Source organism: Ranitomeya imitator, chromosome 4 (assembly GCF_032444005.1).
Source record: "Ranitomeya imitator isolate aRanImi1 chromosome 4, aRanImi1.pri, whole genome shotgun sequence".
NCBI classification, from domain to species: Eukaryota; Metazoa; Chordata; class Amphibia; order Anura; family Dendrobatidae; genus Ranitomeya; species Ranitomeya imitator.
Genome location: NC_091285.1, coordinates 33,357,412 through 33,381,039, shown reverse-complemented (window position 1 = coordinate 33,381,039; position 23,628 = coordinate 33,357,412). Strand labels below are relative to the sequence as shown.

Genomic DNA, 23,628 nt, shown 5'->3' with positions numbered 1-23,628 from the left:
GAAAACCACCATGTCACACATATCGGTCTGCACCGAGGCCTTTTTTTCTAAATTCCGCACTTCTGAGCAAATAATGGATTGGAATTTGTTTGTTTTTGTTTTTATTTTCCTGGGAACTAGTGAATACAACTACTAAACATGGAAAATACATATAATGTTTTTTTTTATTATATATTATAATGCTTCCTCTTATTTAAGCCTATTGTTTCACTGCACATAAAGCAGTTAAATAATATATACAGTACAGAGCAAAAGTTTGGACCCACCTTCTCATTTAAAGATTTTTCTGTATTTTCATGACTATGAAAATTGTACATTCACACTGAAGGCATCAAAACTATGAATTAACACATGTGGAATTATATACTTAAGAGTGAAGGCAAAAGGGCCAACAAGTGCTAAGCATCTCTGGGGACTCCTTCAAGATTGTTGGAAGACCATTCCTGGTGACTTCCTCTTGAAGCTCATCAAGAGAATGCCAAGAGTGTGCAAAGCAGTCATCAAAGCAAAAGGTGGCTACTTTGAAGAACCTAGAATATAAGACATAATTTCAGTTGTTTCACACTTTTTTAGTTAAATATATAATTCCACATGTGGTAATTCATAGTTTTGATGCCTTCAGTGTGAATGTACAATTTTCATAGTCATGAAAATACAGAAAAATCTTTAAATTCGAAGGTGCGTCCAAACTTTTCCTCTGTACTGTATATAGATATATAAAAATGTGTGTCCTAGGAAATCAAACATCTTCCTCACAATCCCATCTTTGTCATTAGGCAACTAACCGATGCAGGAGCTCTGCCCAACTGATGTCTAAAATAGAAGACAGAATACTAAGCATGGCAACTTTTTTGTCAAAGGAACCATGTCATATCCCCAAATGCTATAAACCTGCAGATATGGGGTTAATCTGCAGGTTAGTAGTGTTACAAAAGTTTTACAAAAGTGCCCGGCCGTCTAGTGGAAAACAGGAGAAAACTTACTTTATTCCTCGACTGAGCCGCCTGCTTTCAGTCATAGAGGCGTGCCCGGAGCGGTTTCAGTCACCGATCACTATAATGACAGCGGCGGCTGTAAGTACACCGTGGCATTTTGACTGGCTGCTCGCTCTGTAGCACAGCTGTCAGTGAAAATGCCAGAGTGTGCTTACAGTGAGCAGTGACTGAAGACACTCTGGACACGCCTCTATAACTGAAAGCCGGCGGCTCCTGGGAGGAATAAAGTTCCTTTTTTCCTGGTAGCTGAACTTTCAGTAACACTATTAACCTGCAGATTAACAGTTTTTGGGAACATGACAACTTCCATGTAAGGTGGATATTTTCAGTATCTGCCAGCCGAAAATGGAAGTCATAAGATCATCTATGTTCTCTGCAAGATTTCTACAAGACTGTATGCTGTACAAACAAGCGGAAAATCTTACAGGGCTGGCAACACAGTGGGGGAAAAATGTATCTCTTGCTTATATTCATTAAAGGGGTAATCCCATCTTGTACATTTAGGACATAGCCACATGACTATGCCGTAAATGTAGAGTAGAGGCAGATCCCATTTTTGAGAATTGCCTGTTCCATATATTTATGGCATAACCTCTGGCTACATCCTTAATGTAAGAGATGTGAATATACCCCTTATCAAAGACATTATCTTTTTTTTTTCAAATTTCTTACAGAGAAGCCATTTAGATAAAGGCTGGGCAGTGGCATTATATGATTATACGACAAAGAATTCCCAAGAGCTGGCACTCCGTAGAGGGGAAGAATATCTACCGCTGGATACCTCAGAAATGCATTGGTGGAAAGTACAAGATAAAAACGGGTAGGTAGCAATACCAACCCCCACAAGGGTGATTATAATACATTTAGATTTCAGAAAATGTAGGATTTTTTTTTATTGAACCGAGATTGTAGTAGTGACATATTTTTCATATTAATTTACTCTTCATTGGAAATTATTTTAAAAAATGACACAAATACTCTAATCTACATTCAGTTATATTGAAATGAGACATCCTGAAAATCTACTTAGATGCAACCTGATAAATTACTGCCCTTAAAGGGGACCTATCACTTGCCTTAAATTTGTATTTTTTTTAATTTGGTGTAAATGCTGCTGTTCTCCTGAATCCGGCGTTGTTTCTCTTTTGTTTCTGCGCCTCTCCGTTCCTGAGATATGGCCCCTTCTTCCCTGTAGATAAATCTAGTCTTGTTAGCCAACTGGGTGTGATGCTCAAGTAGACGCCCACAGAAAAGAGTTGAAGACCACGCCCAGTTTGATAATAAGACTATAATTATATACCGTGAAGAAGGGGCCATATCTCAGGAACGGAGAGACGCAGGAACAAAAGAAAAACAACACTGGATTCAGGAGAATGACGGCATTTCCAGCAGGGAAAAAAATCTACATATTTATGAGAAGTGACAGGTCCCCTTTAAATTCCATTTTTTGTAATTTTCAATGGAAGTAACTGTTGAGAACTGTTTTATCCTTGTTAATGCCAATATTAAAGGGTGCGTTACTTATTTTTATATAATCTTTCATACGGGATGGTCTGAATCATCACTTCTGACATGTCCCTTTTATAGTAAAAAAAAAGTATATTCTTCATATAATAACAATTTTAGGCATTTTGTCTCATTGCTCTGCATCTCTAAGAAATGTATGAATAAATTAAGACTGGACAGAACCAAATTTAGGTGTGCTCCTACATTACAAGACTGGGAATGGAACACAATACATTTCCAGCAGGAATAACAGAGGGACAGCCACATAGAATGTTCTAAGGATATTTTTATCTCATGGGAAAGCATTTACTAATACAAATATCTAAGGATAGCCGACAGATACACTTGTCATATGAAGTCACTTACTAAAAGTCAGTTTTGTGCTAAGAGCAGAATAAATTCCCCATCCCAATAAAATACGGTATCCTAATATTTGTTTTTTTTTCAGACATATTGGTTATGCCCCAAGCAGCTACCTAGCGAGTCAAAGTGAAGACAGCCTGCTAACCTATGAGTAAGTACATCAAGGACATTTCTGCCAGTATAAAATGTCTGAGATTTCTCATTCAACATGTACAGGTAATGCCATGCCTCACTTAAAAAAATCATCTCACATCAACGTATTATAGTAAACATGAAGGGACCCTGATTGGATAAAACTGGCCATATATGCTGGATAAAAATTTGTGGAAGTTTCAGGAAGTTGGATTTTATCATATTTCCACCTCCAGCTGACGCTGATCATTAATGTTTACAGGAGAGATAACTTTCAGCAGAACTCTCATGTATAACTAGAGTTATCTAAAGAGGAATTATCTAAAGTGCCATAAATATGTAATTTTATTACCTGGTGTAAATGCCGCTGTTCTCCTGAATCCGACGTTGTTTTTCTTTTGCTTCTGTGCCTTTCCATTCCTGAGATATGGTCCCCTTTTCTAGTCTTTGTATCCAACTGGGTGTGGTCCTGAAGATGGCGCCCATGAGGAGCTGATGACCACGCCCATGAGGAGCTGATGACCACACCCACTCGGTTTAAATGACACTAGATTTATACACAGGGAAGAAGAGACCATATCTCAGGAACGAAAAGGCGTAGAAGTAAAAGAAAAACAACGCTGGATTCAGGAGAATGGCAGCATTTACACCAGTTAAAAAATATTAACTTTTTTGGCAAGTGACAGGTCTTTTTTAAGGTGGTTATCTCTGCAGCAACGTTTATGACTTATCCATAGGAAAGGTGATAAATGTTTTATTAGTGGAGTCCGACTGCTGAGACCCCCACGAATGGCAAGGACAGGGATCCTTTGTGTGAATTGAACAGTAGTGCGTATGCTTGACCACCGCGCTAGCGCTGCTATGGTCACACATGCGCAGCACTGGTCCTATGGAAGTGAATGAAGGGACAGCCACATGCGTGCACTTCTGCTTCATTCATATAGAACTTTTGGAATCCTGATCTTCTGCTCAGTGGAGAATCATACATTTATTACAAATTATTTGAACAATTTTTCTATCTGAGATCACCCGTACATACGATTATAAGCGCTGGAGTCAGTGACATTCTCACATTCCAATGGACAGACTCCTAAAAAAGGAGGAAGTGTTTTGCGGTTACTCTTTTCACTTTCCATGAACTTTCTGTGCAAAATTTAAACTTTTTGTTAATAAATGAGGAATGTACTTTAAAAAATAATTCCTGTATTTGTGGGTTTTGAAGGGGATGTTGAGTTTAGAACATCCAATGGGGCATTTTGCAGGTAATAAAAGGACAACGTTTAATTCACAACCTGTCAATCATGTCGAATAAAAAAAATAATCAAAGCAAATTTGCAAAAATATTCTCAATAAAAAATGCATTTTTTTTGTCCACAGCTCCCATGCAGATCTATGTGTCTTTATTGTAACAAATTTTCTGAAATGCAGACATTTTTCCCTTTTTTTTTTAAAGATGGTACAACAGGAACATTAGCAGGAACCAGGCTGAGAAACTTCTCATTGATAAGGTATGTGTCCATATAGAACATAATGGAAGCTGTCACTTTATTACCTGTGACCATGAGACTATAGCAGCGATCCACAAGATCAGTGTATCTAAGCCACGTACCTGCTACTAAAGTAAATTACTGTACATCCAGATACCCCCGATCATAGACTGTCTAGTACAGTAAATATTAGATATTATCCCCTTATCTTAAAACCTTACATATGATTAAAGCCCCCCAGGAATTGGACTTATTATAATAATTTAGGGGCATCAGAATTCTTTATGTGCAGTACCTGGCACTACTACTTTACCCCACTAAATTAAATGGGTGATAGACACCGACACCCTCATATGGACATCACTGGAGTAAGCACTGCTGCTTTTTGTTCTTTTCACCACAAGGTTAGGCTATCAATGTAAAATTATGGAAAACCTTTAATTTAAAGGGACTGTCAGCAGAAAATGACTGTTCAACCCAAGCACAGACAAGCACTAACAAACAGACAATCCCTACATGTGTTGTGGTTGTCGAACAGCCGCAAGACATGCAGCCGTGGGGACTAGGACATATTTTTCGAGCACCCCGAAGTCACTCGGTTAGCACCTGAGCATGCTCAGATAACACCTTGACCGAGGACGTTCGCTCATCACTATTGACTAACTTATTTATGACCGGTTTGTAGATCGGAGGGGATCTATCACTCTGCACTCCCATCGATCAGCTGTTATCTGCTCTGGCAGCAGCAAGATAGGATCAATATATGGAACCGGAACAGCAGGACTCCTTACAGTCACCGGAATAGGAGATAATGTGCGATACCCGAGAATGGCCACTTGACAATTTGTGCGCTGTTCTGATTCTGGTCTCCTAAGGAGACCGCGATTTTCCTTATACGTAGCAGTATTGTAGTATTACTCGGTATGGTATAAGCAATCAGTTGACCGCAGGTTCAAGTCCCCTAAAGGGACTAATAAATACAGTGGAAAGTGAAAAAAAGGCCGTTCTGATTCTTTATATTGTTTGCATCCAGCCATCAAGTGCAGATAACAGCTGATCAGTCAGAGTGCAGGATTATGGACCCCCAGCGATCTGAATAGATCATCAATATATTACTCCTGGACTACTTTTGTAAGGGGTCTGGCCCATGAAAATCATTTATTACTTGGATAGATGATAAATGTATAATTGCAGGTTGTCCCTAGCCCCAGTTCTGGAAGAAGTTGAGTGCAGTAGTGATCAAACATGCACTCTACTCTCATGTATGCTCATGGTTATCATCAGCCTCATACAGATTCAGTCAGCTGTAGTACGCTCATGTCTGTCATCAGTCCCATACAGGTTCAGTCAGCTGTAGTACGCTCATGGCTGTCATCAGTCCCACACAGATATAGTCAAGCTGTAGTACGCTCATGGCTGTCATCAGTCCCACACAGATATAGTCAAGCTGTAGTACGCTCATGGCTGTCATCAGTCCCACACAGATATAGTCAAGCTGTAGTACGCTCATGGCTGTCATCAGTCCCGCACAGATATAGTTAAGCTGTAGTACGCTCATGGCTGTCATCAGTCCCGTACAGATATAGTCAGCTGTAGTACACTCATGGCTGTCATCAGTCCCGCACAGATATAGTCAAGCTGTAGTATGCTCATGGTTATCATCAGCCCCATACAGATTCAGTCAGCTGTAGTACGCTCATGGCTATCATCAGTTCTGTACAGATTCATTCAGCTGTAGTACGCTCATGGTTTCATCAATCCCATACAGATTCAGTCAGCTGTAGTACACTCATGGCTGTCATCAGTCCCGTACAGATTCAGTTAAGCTGTAGTACGCTCATGGTTTCATCAATCCCGTACTGATTCAGTCAAGCTGTAGTACGCTCATGGCTATCATCAGTTCTGTACAAATTCAGTCAGCTGTAGTACGCTCATGGTTTCATCAATCCCGTACAGATTCACTCAGCTGTAGTACGCTCATGACTGTCATCAGTCCCATACAGATTCAGTCAAGCTGTAGTATGCTCATGGCTGTCATCAATCCCGTACAGATTCACTCAGCTATAGTACACTCATGTCATGCCTGTCATCAGTCCCATACAGATTCACTCAGCTGTAGTACGCTCATGGCTGTCATCAGTCCCATACAGATTCACTCAATCTGTAGTATGCCCATGGCTGTCATCAGTCCCATACAGATTCAGTCAATCTGTAGTATGCCCATGGCTGTCATCAGTCCCGTACAGATTCAGTCAAGCTGTAGTATGCCCTTGGCTGTCATCAGTCCCGTACTGATTCAGTCAATCTGTAGTATGCCCATGGCTGTCATCAGTCCCGTACAGATTCAGTCAATCTGTAGTATGCCCATGGCTGTCATCAGTCCCGTACAGATTCAGTCAAGCTGTAGTACGCTCATGGCTGTCATCAGTCCCGTACAGATTCAGTCAAGCTGTAGTATGCTCATGGCTGTCATCAGTCCCGTACAGATTCAGTCAAGTTGTAGTACGCTCATGGCTGTCATCAGTCCCGTACAGATATAGTCAAGCTGTAGTATGCTCATGGTTTCATCAATCCCATACAGATTCAGTCAATTTGTAGTACGCCCATGGCTGTCATCAGTCCCGTACAGATATAGTCAAGCTGTGGTACGCTCATGGTTTCATCAATCTCGTACAGATTCAGTCAAGCTGTAGTACGCTTATAATTGTCATCGGCCCCGTACAGATATAGTCAAGCTGTAGTACGCTCATGGCTGTCATCAGTCCCATACAGATTCAGTCAAGCTGTAGTACGCCCATGGCTGTCATCAGTCCCATACAGATATAGTCAAGCTGTGGTACGCTCATGGTTTCATCAATCTCATACAGATTCAGTCAAGCTGTAGTACGCTTATGGTTGTCATCGGCCCCGTACAGATATAGTCAAGCTGTAGTACGCTCATGACTGTCATCAGTCCCATACAGATTCAGTCAAGCTGTAGTACGCTCATGGCTGTCATCAATCCCATACAGATTCACTCAGCTGTAGTACGCTCATGGCTGTCATCAGTCCCGTACAGATATAGTCAAGTTGTAGTACGCCCATGGTTTCATCAATCCCATACAGATTCAGTCAAGCTGTAGTATGCTCATGGCTGTCATCAGTCCCATACAGATCCAGTCAAGCTGTAGTACACCCATGGCTGTCATCAGTCCCATACAGATATAGTCAAGCTGTGGTACGCTCATGGATGTCATCAGTCCCATACAAATTCAGTCAGTTGTAGTACGCTCATGGCTGTCATCAGTCCTTTGCAGATTCAGTCAGCTGTAGTACACTCATGGCTGTCATCAGTCCTTTGCAGATTCAGTCAGCTGTAGTACACTCATGGCTGTCATCAGTCCTTTGCAGATTCAGTCAAGCTGTAGTATGCTCATGGCTGTCATCAGTCCCATACAGATTCAGTCAAGCTGTAGTACGCTCATGGCTGTCATCAGTCCCATGCAGATTCAGTCAATCTGTAGTACGCTCATGGTTTCCTCAATCCCGTACAGATTCAGTTAAGCTGTGGTACGCTCATGGTTTCATCAATCCCGTACAGATTCAGTCAAGCTGTAGTACGCTCATGGCTGTCAGCAGTCCCATGCAGATTCAGTCAAGCTGTAGTACGCTCATGGTTTCATCAATCCCGTACATTCAGTCAGCTGTAGTACGCTCATGGCTGTCATCTGTCCCGTACAGATTCAATCAGCTGTAGTACGCTCATGGATGTCATCAGTCCCGTACAGATTCAGTCAAGCTGTAGTACGCTCATGGCTGTCATCAGTCCCATGCAGATTCAGTCAAGCTATAGTACGCTCATGGTTTCATCAATCCCGTACAGATTCAATCAGCTGTAGTACGCTCATGACTGTCATCAGTCCCATACAGATTCAGTCAAGCTATACTGGGCCTATGTGACCTGGAGGGGAGTAAGGACCCCCATTCTAGTGGACAGTGTGGATCCCAGCATAATAGAAATAATTAGTAGAAATCCTGTTACAGGATGTATTCCTTATATGAGCTAACGATGAGTGACATTATTTATCTCCCTTTGAATTTCTCTTTTTCTATGCAAATTTTGATTCTTTTTTGGAGGGAGATGATTAATGATGATTAATGATATGTTTGGTGTAAGTATTTGGCACGCTGCGTCCGGATGATTGCTGGACTATACTGTGTGTCCGCTGAATCTTAACGGCTCTGATGCAGAATAGCGGTATTTTTAGCAGGGATATAGATGACGTTTCTTTCCTTATTTTAGGCACGGTCCGCCTCCTCCAGTGTGCTCCACTTTAGAGCTGTAGATAGAAATGGGATTTGTTCTCATATTAAGATTTTTTTTTTCTCATTGTGTCCTGTTTAACATTTCTACACAGGGGAAGGAAGGGGCATTCATGGTCCGGGATTCAAGACAGCCAGGGATGTACACAGTGTCCATCTTCACCAAATCATTAGGGTAATTGTTGAACTGTCCACCTGTTATATCTCTTATTTCTAACCTATATTTACGGTATATCAATCCAGGGGCTCCATAGGAAAGGTCCAAATTGGCATCCCCATCAACGGGCCCACAGCTACCATGGGCCCGTTGTGATGGCTCAGTGGGGGTAAGAGAGGGAAGACCCATGTAACCACTTAGATACCGAGCTCGCTGTTCACCACAGCATCTAAGGGGTTTACTTGCTGCAATCAGACCAAGCTTCGATCACAGCAAGTGTCTGCTGTGTAAAACAGCCAGCACCCGCCAGGTATGAAGAGAGCTCAGTACATGGCCCCGACAAAGACTTAGGCTGTGTTCACACATTGTGTTATAGCTGTGTTTTTTTTTAATGCAAATTTTAAGCTGTGTTTTAAATTACCAGCAAACACTATGAGATTTCAGAAATCTCATGCACACAGATTGTTTTTTTTTTTTTCTTGACTGATTTGGAAAAACTGCCGCGGGTCACTTCTTTCAGCTTTTTTTCACCCATAGAAAGCAATGAGTAAGTGCAAAGACGCAGGTATCAGGTTTTGCTGTGTTTTTGGTGCAAAAACATCTAAGGAAGTTGCATCATGTATTTTTGGGGGGCACTACTCTTTATCAGCATGCACAAGAGACAATAAAAATGCAGCCCCCCCAAAAAAAAAAAATTGCGACAAAAATGCAATGTGTGAACATAGCCTAAAGCTTCTACTATGGCTAGATTTAAAAAAAAAAACACGAAAATTGGCAGCAAAAAATCTCTACCTACTGCCACAATGGGCAGACAGTGAAAAATAGGGGGCGACCGCTCAAGAACACTATGTCAAACCAACCTGATTGGCCAATAGACCCTCCCAAATTAACCCCTGTAGCCTACAGTACCAGGTCCTTCCCCCAGCAGCAGATCTGACCTTCTACTTTCCTATGGATCCCCCCAACACAGCGCCACTCATGTACGTAGGCTGTGTTTGGTATTACAGCTCAGTTGACCGTTCAAGCGAGTCTCATTTTGTAAATTTTCTTCCAAAGGGACGGTATTCACACGGTGAAACATTATCATATCCGGGAAACAAGCGATTCCCCTCCACGTTATTATTTGGCTGAGAAGATTGTGTTTTCCAACATCCCCGAGCTCATTAATTACCACCAACACAATGGCGGTGGTAAGTATTGTATGGGAAGGACTCAGTTAGTTATGGTGGTCAAAAGGTTGTAAGCCATCGGATCATCGTAAATATTCAGATTGGCAATGTCATTGTTGCAGGTCTGGTGACAAGGTTGCGTCACCCGGTGTGCTGCTGGAAGGAGACCACCCCCATAACGGCAGGACTGAGCTACGGTGAGGCTGATTCCTGGTTGTCCGCTTTGGGTGATATCACAAGTTTCTTAGAAAAATGGCACACAATTTTTTTTTTTTTTTTTAACAATTTTTGTAATTTTGCTTCCAGAGTTATTCTAGGAGGCCATATTCACTGCATAACACAGCCAATGTATATGGTTGCCATCCAGTATTTGTGTGGGAGACCTGTTGTACCCAGACTGGTGACTTTTTTTATTTAAAGGAAATCTGTTGCCAGTTTTTTCAATGTAATTTGACATCAGTGCAAAGTAGAAACCTGTTATGATCTGGTGGTTGGGACAAATAGTGGACTTGGTAGTTATAGCACCAGAAAAGACCTGATAGCACATTAATACAGGACAAGCTCTGGGAAGTGGAACCTCTGCTGACCGCAATCCCTAATCCTATCACGCACACTAGAAATAGCCGTGGAGCGCTCCTATCATGACCTAGGCGCCTCGTCACAGCCTCAGAACTAGCTAGCCCTAGAGATAGGAAAAATAAGCCTATCTTGCCTCAGAGAAAATTCCCCAAAGGAAAAGGCAGCCCCCCACATATATTGACTGTGAGTAAGATGAAATCACAAACACAGAGATGAAATAGATTTAGCAAAGAGAGGCCCGACTTACTAAACAGACAGAAGATAGGAAAGGTCACTTTGCAGTCAGCAAAAAACCCTACAAAAGCTACACAGAGAGTGCAGGGAAAAATACCTTCCGCACCGACTAACGGAGAGGAGGCGCCCCTCTGCGTCCCCAGAGCTTCCAGCAAGCAAGGCAACATTCACATAAGCATGCTGGGCAGAAAAAATAGCAAACAAGAAAAAAGCAAAGCAAAACTTAGCTTCTGCTGGAGGAAACAGGTAACCAGGAAGATCCAGGAGCGAACTAGACCAATGCTACAACATTGACAGCTGGCATCGGACAAGGATCCAAGTGGAGTTAAATAGAGCAGCCCACTAACGAATTAGCCTCGTCACCTGTAGAAGGAAACTCAGAAACACCCACAGGCATCAGAGAAAGTCCATAGACAGAACCAGCCGAAGTACCATTCATGACCACAGGAGGGAGCCCGACAACAGAATTCACAACAGAAACCCTGATTCCAGTGATGTATCATGTAGTTTACTGGGTCCTGCAGTTGTGATAGAATCACAGTTTTCTCTTCTGCAGAACTCGGAACACTGCGCTGTGTATAACCCCGCCCACACCACTGATTGGCAGCTTTTTGTGTACACTGACAGAAAGCTACCAATCAGTGCTGGGGGCGTGGTTGGACCAGGAGGCACGAGATACCTAGTCCTGTTGAGAAAATCTCCTGCTGATAAAACACTGATTTTATTGAAACCGTCAAGTAAGTGATACATCGCTGGAATCAGGATCTCAGCCCCAAAATCATGTTGCCCTCGGATTACATAGCAAAAACCTGCTGACAGATTCCTTTTAATGGAAGGAGAAATCTCAGTATGACCTCTGGATATCGTAGAGACAAAGTCTCCTAGTCAACACGCCATCAGGGTTATCTTGTTTCTTGAAATATACTGCAATGTTGAAGTCATCCCTTTCATTCCTCCTTAGGAAAATGGGAAATTGACCCCACCCACTTGACTTTTGTTCAGGAGATCGGCAGCGGCCAATTTGGGGTGGTCAAACTGGCGTCTTGGCAAGGAACAAGAAAAGTGGCAGTAAAGATGATTCGGGAAGGAATGATGTCCGAGGAAGACTTTGTGGAGGAAGCACAGGTGTTAATGTAAGGACCCTGTGTGGCGGGGGGTACAAGGTACATACATGTGCCTGCATATGTGAATAGGCAGAGCTGCAGTGTAAAGCATGGAGGACACACAGAGCAGTAGGCGCAGCATCTGATGAAGCAGGAGCCTCCTTATGTCCCATAGCATTGCATATACATTATTTTATCGTCTCATTATGTTCTATAGGAAGATTTCTCATCCTAAACTAGTGCAGCTACTGGGGGTCTCTACCCAACAAGTGCCCATCGTCCTTGTATTTGAGTTTATGGAACACGGCAGCCTGAACGACTTCCTGCGGAGGAATCGGGGCACTCTGACGCGGAGCACGGCGCTGGGCATGTGCCAGGATGTCTGTGAAGGGATGGAGTATCTGGAGGCCTCGAACTTCATACACAGAGACCTGGTATGTACCCCATCTCACCGGATTCACCGGACCCGATCCATCCGCCATTCCAGCCATCTGTGATCGCTGGGCGGGAGCCTGAGATGATGGCATCCGCCACTCTTCTTTCGATTACCCGGTCTGGCGCAACGTCACGTCTTAAGGATGAAGTGCGCCGGTCCGGCAAACTATTCAATGAATTGTCCCACAGACAAGTTATATCAGCTATCCATAGGATAGGTGAGAAATGTATGATCGCTGGAGGTCTGACTGCTTAGACCCCACCGGTCCTGAGAAGGGTGGGCCTAAAGTAATCTGTGTAAATGGAGCCGTAGTGAGCATGTGCGACCGCTGCTCCATTCACTGTCTATAGAAGTGGTGGTGGCACATGCTCACTACTGTTCACCTGACACAGGAGATTTTGGGCCCACCTTTCTCAGGATTGGCAGTGGGCCCCCAACGATCATACCTTTATTATACCCTGGTATATGCGGGACAATGCCTTTAATATTAATAAAAACTTCTGAAAATATCCAATTCAATTGATTAAAGGTAATTTGTGACCAGGATTTTGCAGCCCTATCTGAGAACTGTATGATGTAGTGGAAAATATTCTGATTCCAGCGATGTGCCACTTACTGGGCTGCTTGCTGCAGTTTTGATAAAATCACAGTTTTCTCTGCTGCAGATCTAGCAGTTCTCTGAATGCTGAGCTGTGTATAACCCCGCCCACATCACTGATTGGCAGCGTACTGTGTACACTGTGCATAGACAGAAAGCTGCCAATCAGTGCTGGGGCATGGTTGGACTACCTAGTCCTCTACTGATAAAACTACAGCAAGTAGCCCAGTATGTGACATATCGCTGGAATCAGGATCTTTTCCCCTACATCATGCTGCTCTCAGATCAGGTAGCAAAAAGTTGGTGACAGGTTCCCTTTAAGACGAGATCATGTCGACTTTGATGAGATTTTCAAGGAGGAAGGGGTGGGAAGTTGTAAGAACCTTTAAAATTGACTTTTCTGAAAACACATTTATAGAATAAAGAGGTTATTTCATCTTGAGCGTGGGGAGAGCTGAAAAAAGCAGCACATCCCAGTTCCTCCATGTAACACCACATTCTTCCTGTAGTGGCCGCTACAGGGAAAATAAGCAGCTGGAAGCCATAAAAAATGATCAAAATCATCCAGATCACCTGTTTGCCAAGGGTCTGGGGAGCTGCTAATTAAAGGCGCTGCCTGTGATAAGACAACTCCTTAAATTTATGAGTTATGTATATATTAAAGTGCACTTTAAACATGTAGATTATATGTAGAGTATATCTCAGAAATGTCCTATGGGGTCTTTTCAGGCTGCCCGGAATTGCCTGGTTGGAGAATCATTTGTCGTTAAAGTATCAGATTTTGGCATGACAAGGTAATAATTATTATTATTATTATTATTTATTATTATTATTAATTAATTATTCTAATTATTATTAGTATTTATTATTATTATTATTATTTTTATTGATCCTTCAGAATTCTATTTTATCAAAAGGATAAGTTGAAATTAAATGGTTAAATTGGGGTTCTGTCCTTAAATCGTGGGACCCTTTTTATTTGTTTTTGTATGTGAACATTGGGGGTCCCAGCAATTAAACCAAAGCTGATCACACATTGGTGGTATATACTAACCATATGCGCTCAGCGTATTACCCATTTAACTCATTTTGGACCTCTTACTTTTGTATGTACGGGGGATCTACTTTAGACAAACCCTGCACTGGCAATCCCACCAAACAGCTGAAATCTGCAGGGAAATCTCACAGTTTTCAACAGGGAGAGAGAAAAAAGCCACTACCCATCTCCTACAGCAGTGGGTCGTCTCCCCTAAAAACTGTGGGGTTCCGGCTCTCTGGTAGCCGCGTGGATACTCACAGGTATCTCAAAACAGAAAAAAAGTTTATGGTCCTTCATAAACTTTACAGCTCAAAAGATGAAAACAGCCTCTCTTCAGCACGAATAATAAAACAGTCGTTTCTTCAGCACAAATTAACAATAAAATAGTCCTGTCTCTGGGTAAGGTAAAGTAAAATAAATGGTCTCCCCAACTACGTATTACAGGCACGTCTCAGTCTCTAGCATATACTATCCACCATGAACGGTCTTTTTCCTGCTCCAACACAACACACACACAGACTGGAGTATGGGAGCAACCACTCCCACCCAGGCTCTTTTGGTCGCTCCTAAATCTGGACCCAAAATCCAGTCAACAGGAAAAACATCTCAGTAACACATACCTGCATCCAGGACCCTACCTCCTGCTTTCTTACAACAAATCGGGCATTGAAAATTCGAAATGATCCATCCTTCTTTCCCCCAATGCAATATGTTGGGGAATATTCTCAAAACCCCCATCCCCACCAGATGGTCAATTGGTCCTGGAGAAATTAGGGGGTCTATTCAACTTCTATCTGATGTGTTTGAGGTTACAGTTAATAACAGAGCCATGGCAGCTCTGCTGGATCCATATCCAAATGGATAATGACAAATTGTGATCCGTTTGATGTATACTGGGTTTATCAGGTTTCCATACTGGTTCCGGTGTTTTTGCCTGTAAGAAAAGCCAGATATATAGTCTACCTCTCAAATCCGTTTTTTTGTATAATTGTCTCATATACTGTATTATACAGTGGTTCTGTTTAATCTGTATAATCCTCTGGAGTTTACCAAGCACATATGCACTGAAATCTAAGTATCTCTGTTACTTTTTTAGGTTTGTTCTTGATGACCAGTACACGAGCTCATCCGGCACAAAATTTCCAGTGAAGTGGTCAGCTCCAGAGGTGTTCAGATATGGCCGCTACAGCAGCAAGTCCGACGTGTGGTCCTATGGTGGGCTTTATTCTCTTTACATATATAAATATATATATATATATATGCACACAGTATATAACAATATGATGTGCTGTATATTCTTTTGAGCAGGCGTTCTGGTTTGGGAGGTCTTCAGCGAAGGGAAGACCCCATTTGAACACCTTAGTAATGCAGATGCTGTGGAAGAAATATCAAATGGCCTGAGGCTCTTTAAACCCAAGATGGCATCAGAGAAGTTCTACCAGTTCATGAACAGCTGCTGGCAGGAGGTGAGTAGATATTCACACTGGGCAAGTTTTGGGCCATATGGTGGCCAAGAAATGGATCCACTGCTAAACCTCAGAGAGGCGCCAAGAGATCTTGTTATAAGGCCACCGGATTCTCTTTTTGGGCTCAGAAAACCCCATATTACAAAAGCCTGCCCGCTGCTTATCCAGACATGGCTGCGATACAGACATATGTACGCAAACACTATGTAACTGAACTCTGCATAAAGTAGCGCAGAGATTAGCTGTTCTTGATTCCTGCTGCTGACAGATCAGTGTTGTGAAACCCCAAATGCTGCTCTGTTGTTGTTTGCTGCATACAGCAAAGGATTATCTTCTGCCATATGCATCAAAAGAGCAGCCTTTGCTGGAGGCAGAGCAGAACATTGCTGGCAAGAAGCCAGCTGAGAGAGACTGTGCTGCGTATGATTGACCAGGAGTACTGAAACTACAGCAGACCCTGAAAGGGTATCTTTTAGGTGGTGATATGTGCAAAATTTGGGCAGATTTAAAATGGAGTTACATTGGTATAAATTAATATATGTGTGTGTACATTATTAGAAGACCACATGGTGATTTTGGGAATAACCCTTTAAGGAAGAGGGCCATATACAATATACGTAATTTGTCCCAGAGTTCTCTGGGGAACATATTTTTTTTTCTTTTGATTGGTCATTTTTTTGCACTGTAACTAGGGAATCAATAGTAGGTCCACTTACAGGAGAAAACAGCCCCCTGATGTGCCACACGGCACTGAAAGAACTGATCTGGGTCTGCTATGCAGGGCAGACACTCAGCCATCATGTGATCGCTAGGTCCTACAGAAGTATCAGCAGGGCAATGCATAGCGCTCATGAGTCGGCAAAATAGAAGACAGAAGCAGTCATAAACCGCTTCTGTCTTCTCCGCAGGGTCCATGGCTGTATGTGACAGTAGGAGATACCTGACTTGCTCGTGCTAGATTAATCCTTGTCCTGTAAATTTCTGGTTCTTGGTCATTATCAGGTTAAAGTTCAGGCAACCCATTGATTTATATAGTGTAGTGTAATACTTCATTTCTCCTCTGGAGGAGCTGTAGGGAAATTGAACACTTAATTTCTGGTTTAATCACAGGCTGCAGACGAACAAATATCTACTGTACTTTGTCAGCCATAGACATATGATGGATGTCAGCTGAATAGTCAATATTCTGACAACTATTAGCCTCAATTCTACCATAAATGTGCTCTTAATATGGAGATCAGCAGCCGGCAGACATCTTGGCGTCCGCTGATCTCCGTATGTGACATTAGGAATATACTATGGAGAGAATACCATCACTATCTGCACGATGCCTCAATAAATATCTATTTATTTGCCACTTTTCTCCATTTTTTCCTTTATTTTTTTTACAGAACCCGGAACATCGCCCATCATTCTGCCGTCTGATGAAAGAGATCACGGATATTGCAGAGATTGAAATGTGACCAGCATGAACATATTCCGATATCTTGGTTGATCATGCCTTTATTTTTTTTCTGTGTATTTCCGTCACTGCACCATATAGCGGTACATATACTGTGCACCATGTGGTATACGGACATATTATGGTTATTATAGCCTAATAATAGGATGCATGTGTAGGACATGCTGTGTACAGGCAATGGATAGACAGGACGGTTTGTTCGCTGCTGTCAGGTTTTCCAAGAAAAAATGGCTGGTGGTAGCAAATCGGCCCGTCATCATGCCCACCTTAAACCAAAACATCCCACAGTGCCAGCGAATAGCATGCGATCTTCTCGTCATGCACACAGATCACAGTGCCATCTGCTGGTCAGAAGTGGTACTGCAAGAATTGCGGTTCTTCATCTCGATTCTTTGTATATGTAGTACAGTATTTATCTTCCTTATTTGAAGCATTTCATATAACCACATTTTTTTGTTGGCAATTGCCACATAAATAGACTCCTGTATTACAAATAGTGCATGTTTGGAGGGGGCACCGTGTTACATATTTTGCTTTATGGTCCCGAATCCTCAACATTACACCTCTGACTTTGCATATTGGATGCATGGATCGCTATGATTTCAATGTAAGTGATTATAAGTATGGCCGTATTTAGGGATTGGAGGCTGCTATGGGTCTATATTGTAGCTTTGCAGGCTATAAAAAGAAATTGTAGTATAGTGCAATTTATACTGCTTCTTAATCCACTTAAGAGCCACTTCTTCCCTTCACTGCTGCCTCTTGAACTCATCATTCCAGCAGAAATAAAGTTAAAATCTATTTTCGCCGAAAACAAACTGCCATCTCACTGGGGGATCAGGTCTAAGGGGAAGGCACAGGGAGAAAACAAAAGATCCCTTAGAAGCTTTTTAGTAAGTGTTTATCTCACCTGACTGCTGGATTCACAGCTATACTGCTCAGTACTACTGTATAATCTATTTATATAATTGCCTTGTAGTGTTTTCATTTCCTGTTCTGTCCAGATGTCACCGTATCCCAGAATTCCAAGCGGAGGAAGTTCACCGACCGCCATATTGGGACACCCAAGTGATGGGTGTCTCAATATGGAAACTGCTGCTGGTACCAACCTATTGCGTGGTACCACCAGTGGGATACCGTCGCAAACACGCCGCCGCCGGGATCAGCCGAATGATTCACTGACTGCTGCCATCTTTGCCCAGGAGGAGCGCACTTTCACATTCACACTCATACACACACTCACACTCACTTTCACACACTCATGCTCACACACTCACATTTACACTCGCACACTCACACTCACGCAGCCTCTTGCACGGTAGCAGCAGTGGAACACCGTCGCGAACACGCCGCCGCCGGGATCAGCCGAGTGATTCACTGATGCCGCCATCTTTGCACAGGAGGAGCGCATGCGCACGCAGTTTTAATGTGACCGCCGCTATCTGTCTGCACAAATATGGCGGCGGTCTGATTTACAGCGCCTGCACAAATTACGCACAGGTGCAATGAATCATTCGGTTGAACCCGGCGACAGATGCGCGACGTGTCTACAGGCAGAGGAAGCCGTCACAGTAAAGGGGTTTTCCCACGACCAAAAGTTCATTTTAAAAATTGTCTGTGTCTGGCCGTGTACGGAGCATCCCACATCTTCTGGGCAGGGGAAGAAGCAAAAGAAAATACTGACATTACAGCAAGGGATCACAGAGGATTTTTTTTATGAGGTAAAATATTTCACCGACTGTTTTTAAAAATTATTTTACCTCACAAAATGTATCCTCTGTGATCCCCTGCTGTAATGTCAGTATTGTATTTTGCTTCCTCCCCTGCCCAGGAGCTGTGGCATGTTCTGTACACGGTCAGACACAGGCAATCTTTAAAATAAACTTTTGGTCGTGGGAAAACCCCTTTAAAAAGCAAATATCAACGCCAACATGGCTCTTCCTAAAAAGTACGCCAATGACAATGAAAGGAAAGCAGCAAAGGCACAACGTCGAAGACAACGGGCCAATGAGACTAACAAAGAGCAACAGCATCGCTGGGACAAAATCAATGCACATAAGCCTAGGCGTCAAGCACATGAGTCCCCTGATGTAAAAGTAATTAGATTATCACAGGATACTGCATGCCTGCCCCCATCGTAACGTTACCGCCCTCCCAATGCGATAGCATCGGGCCTCCATCTAGTGTCCTCCATACTGCTGCTACTGCTTTTCTAACACGAATAGCACTTATGTCTGAATGAGCCCTTGTAGACGTTAAGGTAACATCTGGTCATATAGAAAACAAAAAAATGATAAAACTTGTAAAAAAAAAAAAAGCATCAAAAAGTGTAAAAAGAAAAAAGCTTTAAGTAAAACTTAAGAACATTTCTATGAGCGAGCATGCTCGTGTGCTAGCCGAGTGTTATCAGCGCGCTCAAAAAGTATGTTTGAGTCCCCGCTGCTGCATGTTTCATTGCCGTTCGACAGCCTAACAAACAGACAATCCCTCCATGTGTTCCGGCTTTCGAACAGCCGCGAGACCTGCGGCAGCGGGGACTCAAAACAGGTTTTTTGAGCACGCCAAAGACCATCGGTTAGCACCCAAGCATGCTCAGATAACACCTAATCCGAGCCTGTTCGCCCATCACTATGGACCAATATGGAGTAGTGGAGCTATGGGCTGTGCTGCTGTACAGGGGCCGTGTAGTAATCATCACTGTGTATGCTGTGACCTGAGAACAGTGAAAAATGGATGGAGAGCTACAACACGTGACGCTACGGCCATTCTGTCACCCAGCTTTCCTCAGAACAGAAATGGATGAATCCTATCTTGCACCAATGTTTGATTTTCTCCTTTTCTCTTGTTACTTTTATTGTTATTCTTGTGAAAATACATTATTAATAAGGTTTATTTGTTTTTTTACTATGATCTAATACATTATTTTAATTAATTTTCTTGGTGTCTCTTTCTGTTTAATCACCGTCGAGCCAAGTTCACACAACTGTATTTTTGCTGTCTGATGTTAGTCAGGGCAGATGAGTAATTTTTATTTTTTAGTGACCACGTCTACACGTAAAAAAAAATAGATTTTATGTGACATTCGAGTACTTACAATTTCTCCAAAAATTTGAGTTAGATTATGTATAAGATCAACTCTTCCTTTGCACCATTTTTGATAAATCTCCACCATGCTGACATTACTCAAAAGGTTACATAAACCTTAATACAGAATTTTCAGAATTTTTTCTTTATTGATTGATTTTATTCCCTAAAAACGTAGATAACATTCTAAATTATTATTTTTTTTTACAATTTTGCTGCTGCACAGTGTCTGTAAGTCCTTTATCTAGCTGAATGTTCTGCAAAAGTGTTACAAATTCATCAGAGCTCCTGCTACTGATTCCGACAGTTCTCTCAGCTTTCTTCCCGTCACTTAGTGTTCGATATAGCAGCAGAAAGCGCACTGAGAAGAAAGCATGTAGAGTCTCAGAGAGGGCAGAGAACAACAATCTGTAAATAAAGAGGAAAGAACATCAAAGATGAAATAAGTGCAGTGCAGAAACGGTGCTGTCATATGGACTAATAAAAACAATAGTACGCTGGATATACACGGAGCTCACATCCAGCCTAAATTACTGGGAGAGCCACTCCCACAAGAGAAAAATCTAACTTGGAACAGGCACTCCTCCTCCCTTCAAAATTGTTATCCTCTTATTATATTGCACTCATCATATTATATAGCACTGTGTACTTACAATTGCTCATTTTGCTTTTCTACTGTGGTTCCTCTGCAGATAAACGCTTAGTTTCTTATACCCTCCAGCTGTGCTATTTAATATCCTCCCATTTCTCACAAGGATTATTGGGAGGCTTCAAATATCAAAACCGCTCTGAGAAAAAAAAAATGAGATGAGGGAGATTTCTTCCTCTGTTTTGCGTACACAGGATCACATTTCCCTACTGGATGATGAAGCAAAAGACAGAGCCGGAAGTGAGAGTGCAGGAGATTGCGTCACAGCTGGGCGCTATGTATGTATATAGAAAAACCTGACAAGCACCTCCTTAGTGTGAACAGGTGCAAGCTGCAATAACCGCACAATATGTAAAAAGAAAACAGCAGCTCTCAGCAAGGGCCAAGGCGAGACATACAGAAACACTGGAGACATAAACTCCAGGCTGCATTGTTACTCAGTAACATGGACAACAAGGTTCTTAGCGCAAAAAGAGAGTGGCATGTTTAGTAGGATAGGAAAGGGGTGTGATAGCACCCATCAGAGAAGTGTCACTTGCCGTGGCTGATGGGCTCACATGAATTGGTCAAATTATGCTCTAAGAACCTTCGCTTTTTTTGTAATTACATGTTACTGAGTGACAATACAGCTTAGATTTAATGTCTCCAGTGTTTCTGTATGTCTTGGCCCTTACAGAGTGCTGCTGTGTTATCCTTTTACTTATCTATTTTATTATCTACTATCTATCATCTATCTATCTATCTAATTATCTATCTATTATCTATCTATTACCTATCTATTTATTGTCTATCTATCATCTACTGTATCTATTATCTATCATCTATCTCTCTACTATCTATCTATTATCTATCTATCTATTGTGAGGGGTTGTGGAAAACAAAAGCAGAGCCTTCCTGGCTTAATGGAAAACAGAATAAAGTATAACAGAGTCCTTTCACCTGCAGACGCCTTGCAATGTCCTCAGCTCCTCCTGCAGCCACATGAGAGTCCTTCCTCTCCCACTTCACTCACCCACCTGACTCTCATGTCCAGGTATTTAACATCCCATGTAATGGTCACATGACCTTGACTTCACTCAGGTCCTGTCAGGACTCTGCAGGTGGAGATAAGGTGGACCTCCTCCCACCTGCTCTATGAAGGTCCACTAAAACCAGCCCAAAACATAGGTTCCTATTAACCCTCTCAGCAGTTAGGGTGCTGGAGGCAAAACCACTGTGATTTTACATCACTGACCGCAGTATGCGCAGTGACACGTATCTCCCTTCACATAATATGCCAGTGACTCTGTAACACTATTTATCTATCTATCTATCTATCTAGTATATATTATCTATTATATCTATCTATCTAGTATCTGTCTATTATCTATTATTATCTATCTATTATCTATCTATCATCTATCTATTTATCTATTATCTATCTATCTATCTATATACAGTATCTATTATCTATCTATTATATGTATATATTGTGGGAATATAGCTCATCAGGGATCTCTGCTTTGGCCCAAGCAGGTGGCTATGGAGTCACAATGAACAATAGCAGGCTAGCGAGTTCCACACAGGTATGTGTCAGGTGTATTTATTGTACACATTTGCCGTACAATGTTACACGTGCCAAACATGGCCGTCTGGCCACTAACTAACAAGATACTAACTACAAAATAAACCTATACAACAAGAAAGAAGTTTGTGCAACCTTACTGTGTCAGCTCCCAGACCAGCAGATGAGAGACTGAGATCCCAGCAGTTCCTTGATTATATCAGCTGAAGCAAAAGCTGGATCGTATGTGTGGAAGGGAAGCACCAGAGCTTTCAGGCTGATCACTAAAGAAACCAGGACCGGATTACAGAGAAATAAACAGCTTCACAATCAATACCGTGATACATATGAAATGAAACGGGGAGAAACATATCTGTTTTCTAGTACTTCTCCCCTTGGCACCTCACATACCCCCTTCCTTTGTTCGAGCCTGTAGGGTCGGACACGATGAGTCACTAAGCAGTGTGTTCTGGATAACGCATCTGCATTCCCGTGCGCTGCGCCTGCCCTGTGCTCAACGGAAAAGTTAAAAGGTTGTAATGCCAAGAACCAGCGTGTCACCCTCGCATTGCCCTCTTTTGCGCGGGACATCCATGTTAGGGGTGAATGGTCCGTTACTAGCCTAAATTGGCGACCTAGTAAATAATAGCGTAAGGTGAATAGGGCCCATTTCACAGCCAGGGCTTCGCGCTCAACCACGCTATAATTCTTTTCTGCCCTGGTAAGCTTCCTACTCAGATAGCTTACTGGGTGTTCCTCGCCATTCACTTCCTGTGACAACACTGCACCGAGGCCGACACCAGAGGCGTCCGTTTGGACAATAAACTCCCGTTTAAAGTCAGGGGCAACCAACACTGGTTGGTCACAGAGGACCGTTTTCAAATACTGAAAGGCCTTCTCTGCTTCTGCGTTCCACTTTATTGTGATAGATTTTGAGCCCTTGGTAAGCTCTGTGAGAGGGGCCGCGATGGTGGCAAAATTTTTAATGAAGCGCCTATAATAGCCAACGATCCCTAAAAAGGCTCCGACCTGTTTTTTGTTGACCGGTCGTGGCCAATTCTGAATAGCGTCCACTTTATTGGTCTGTGGCTTTACGACTCCTCGCCCTATGCTATATCCCAGATAGCGAGCCTCTTCCAATCCCAAGGTACATTTCTTAGGATTGGCAGTTAACCCAGCAGTTTTTATCGAGTCTAAGACGGCTTGTACTTTTGACAAATGTGTGTCCCAGTCATCACTAAAGACAATGATATCGTCCAAGTATGCGGACGCATACCGGACGTGGGGTTTAAGGACAATATCTATTAGACGTTGGAAGGTGGCT

At 42.4% G+C, this 23,628-nt stretch overlaps 1 protein-coding gene and 1 long non-coding RNA gene across 2 annotated transcripts in view; one reads left to right on the top strand and one right to left on the bottom strand.

Annotated features, from left to right (window-relative positions):
* Positions 1-18,616, top strand: part of ITK (IL2 inducible T cell kinase) — a 46,099-nt gene extending 27,483 nt beyond the window's left edge. Inside the window, exons 6-17 of the mRNA XM_069763503.1 lie at positions 1,670-1,815; positions 2,950-3,015; positions 4,450-4,504; positions 8,881-8,960; positions 9,999-10,132; positions 10,234-10,308; positions 11,886-12,057; positions 12,245-12,461; positions 13,791-13,855; positions 15,197-15,315; positions 15,409-15,566; positions 16,958-18,616. Of these exons, the coding sequence (XP_069619604.1) occupies positions 1,670-1,815; positions 2,950-3,015; positions 4,450-4,504; positions 8,881-8,960; positions 9,999-10,132; positions 10,234-10,308; positions 11,886-12,057; positions 12,245-12,461; positions 13,791-13,855; positions 15,197-15,315; positions 15,409-15,566; positions 16,958-17,029 (1,359 nt within the window). The 3' untranslated portion in view covers positions 17,030-18,616. The remainder of the gene's footprint in view (positions 1-1,669; positions 1,816-2,949; positions 3,016-4,449; positions 4,505-8,880; positions 8,961-9,998; positions 10,133-10,233; positions 10,309-11,885; positions 12,058-12,244; positions 12,462-13,790; positions 13,856-15,196; positions 15,316-15,408; positions 15,567-16,957) is intronic.
* A 1,492-nt stretch (positions 18,617-20,108) lies between these two features.
* Positions 20,109-22,642, bottom strand: LOC138673924 (uncharacterized). Its single transcript, XR_011320372.1, has 3 exons — positions 21,701-22,642; positions 20,766-20,900; positions 20,109-20,520 (listed from the first exon to the last, which is right to left on the bottom strand). It is a non-coding gene; the product is annotated as an uncharacterized lncRNA (long non-coding RNA).
* Between the last annotated feature and the right edge of the window lie 986 nt (positions 22,643-23,628).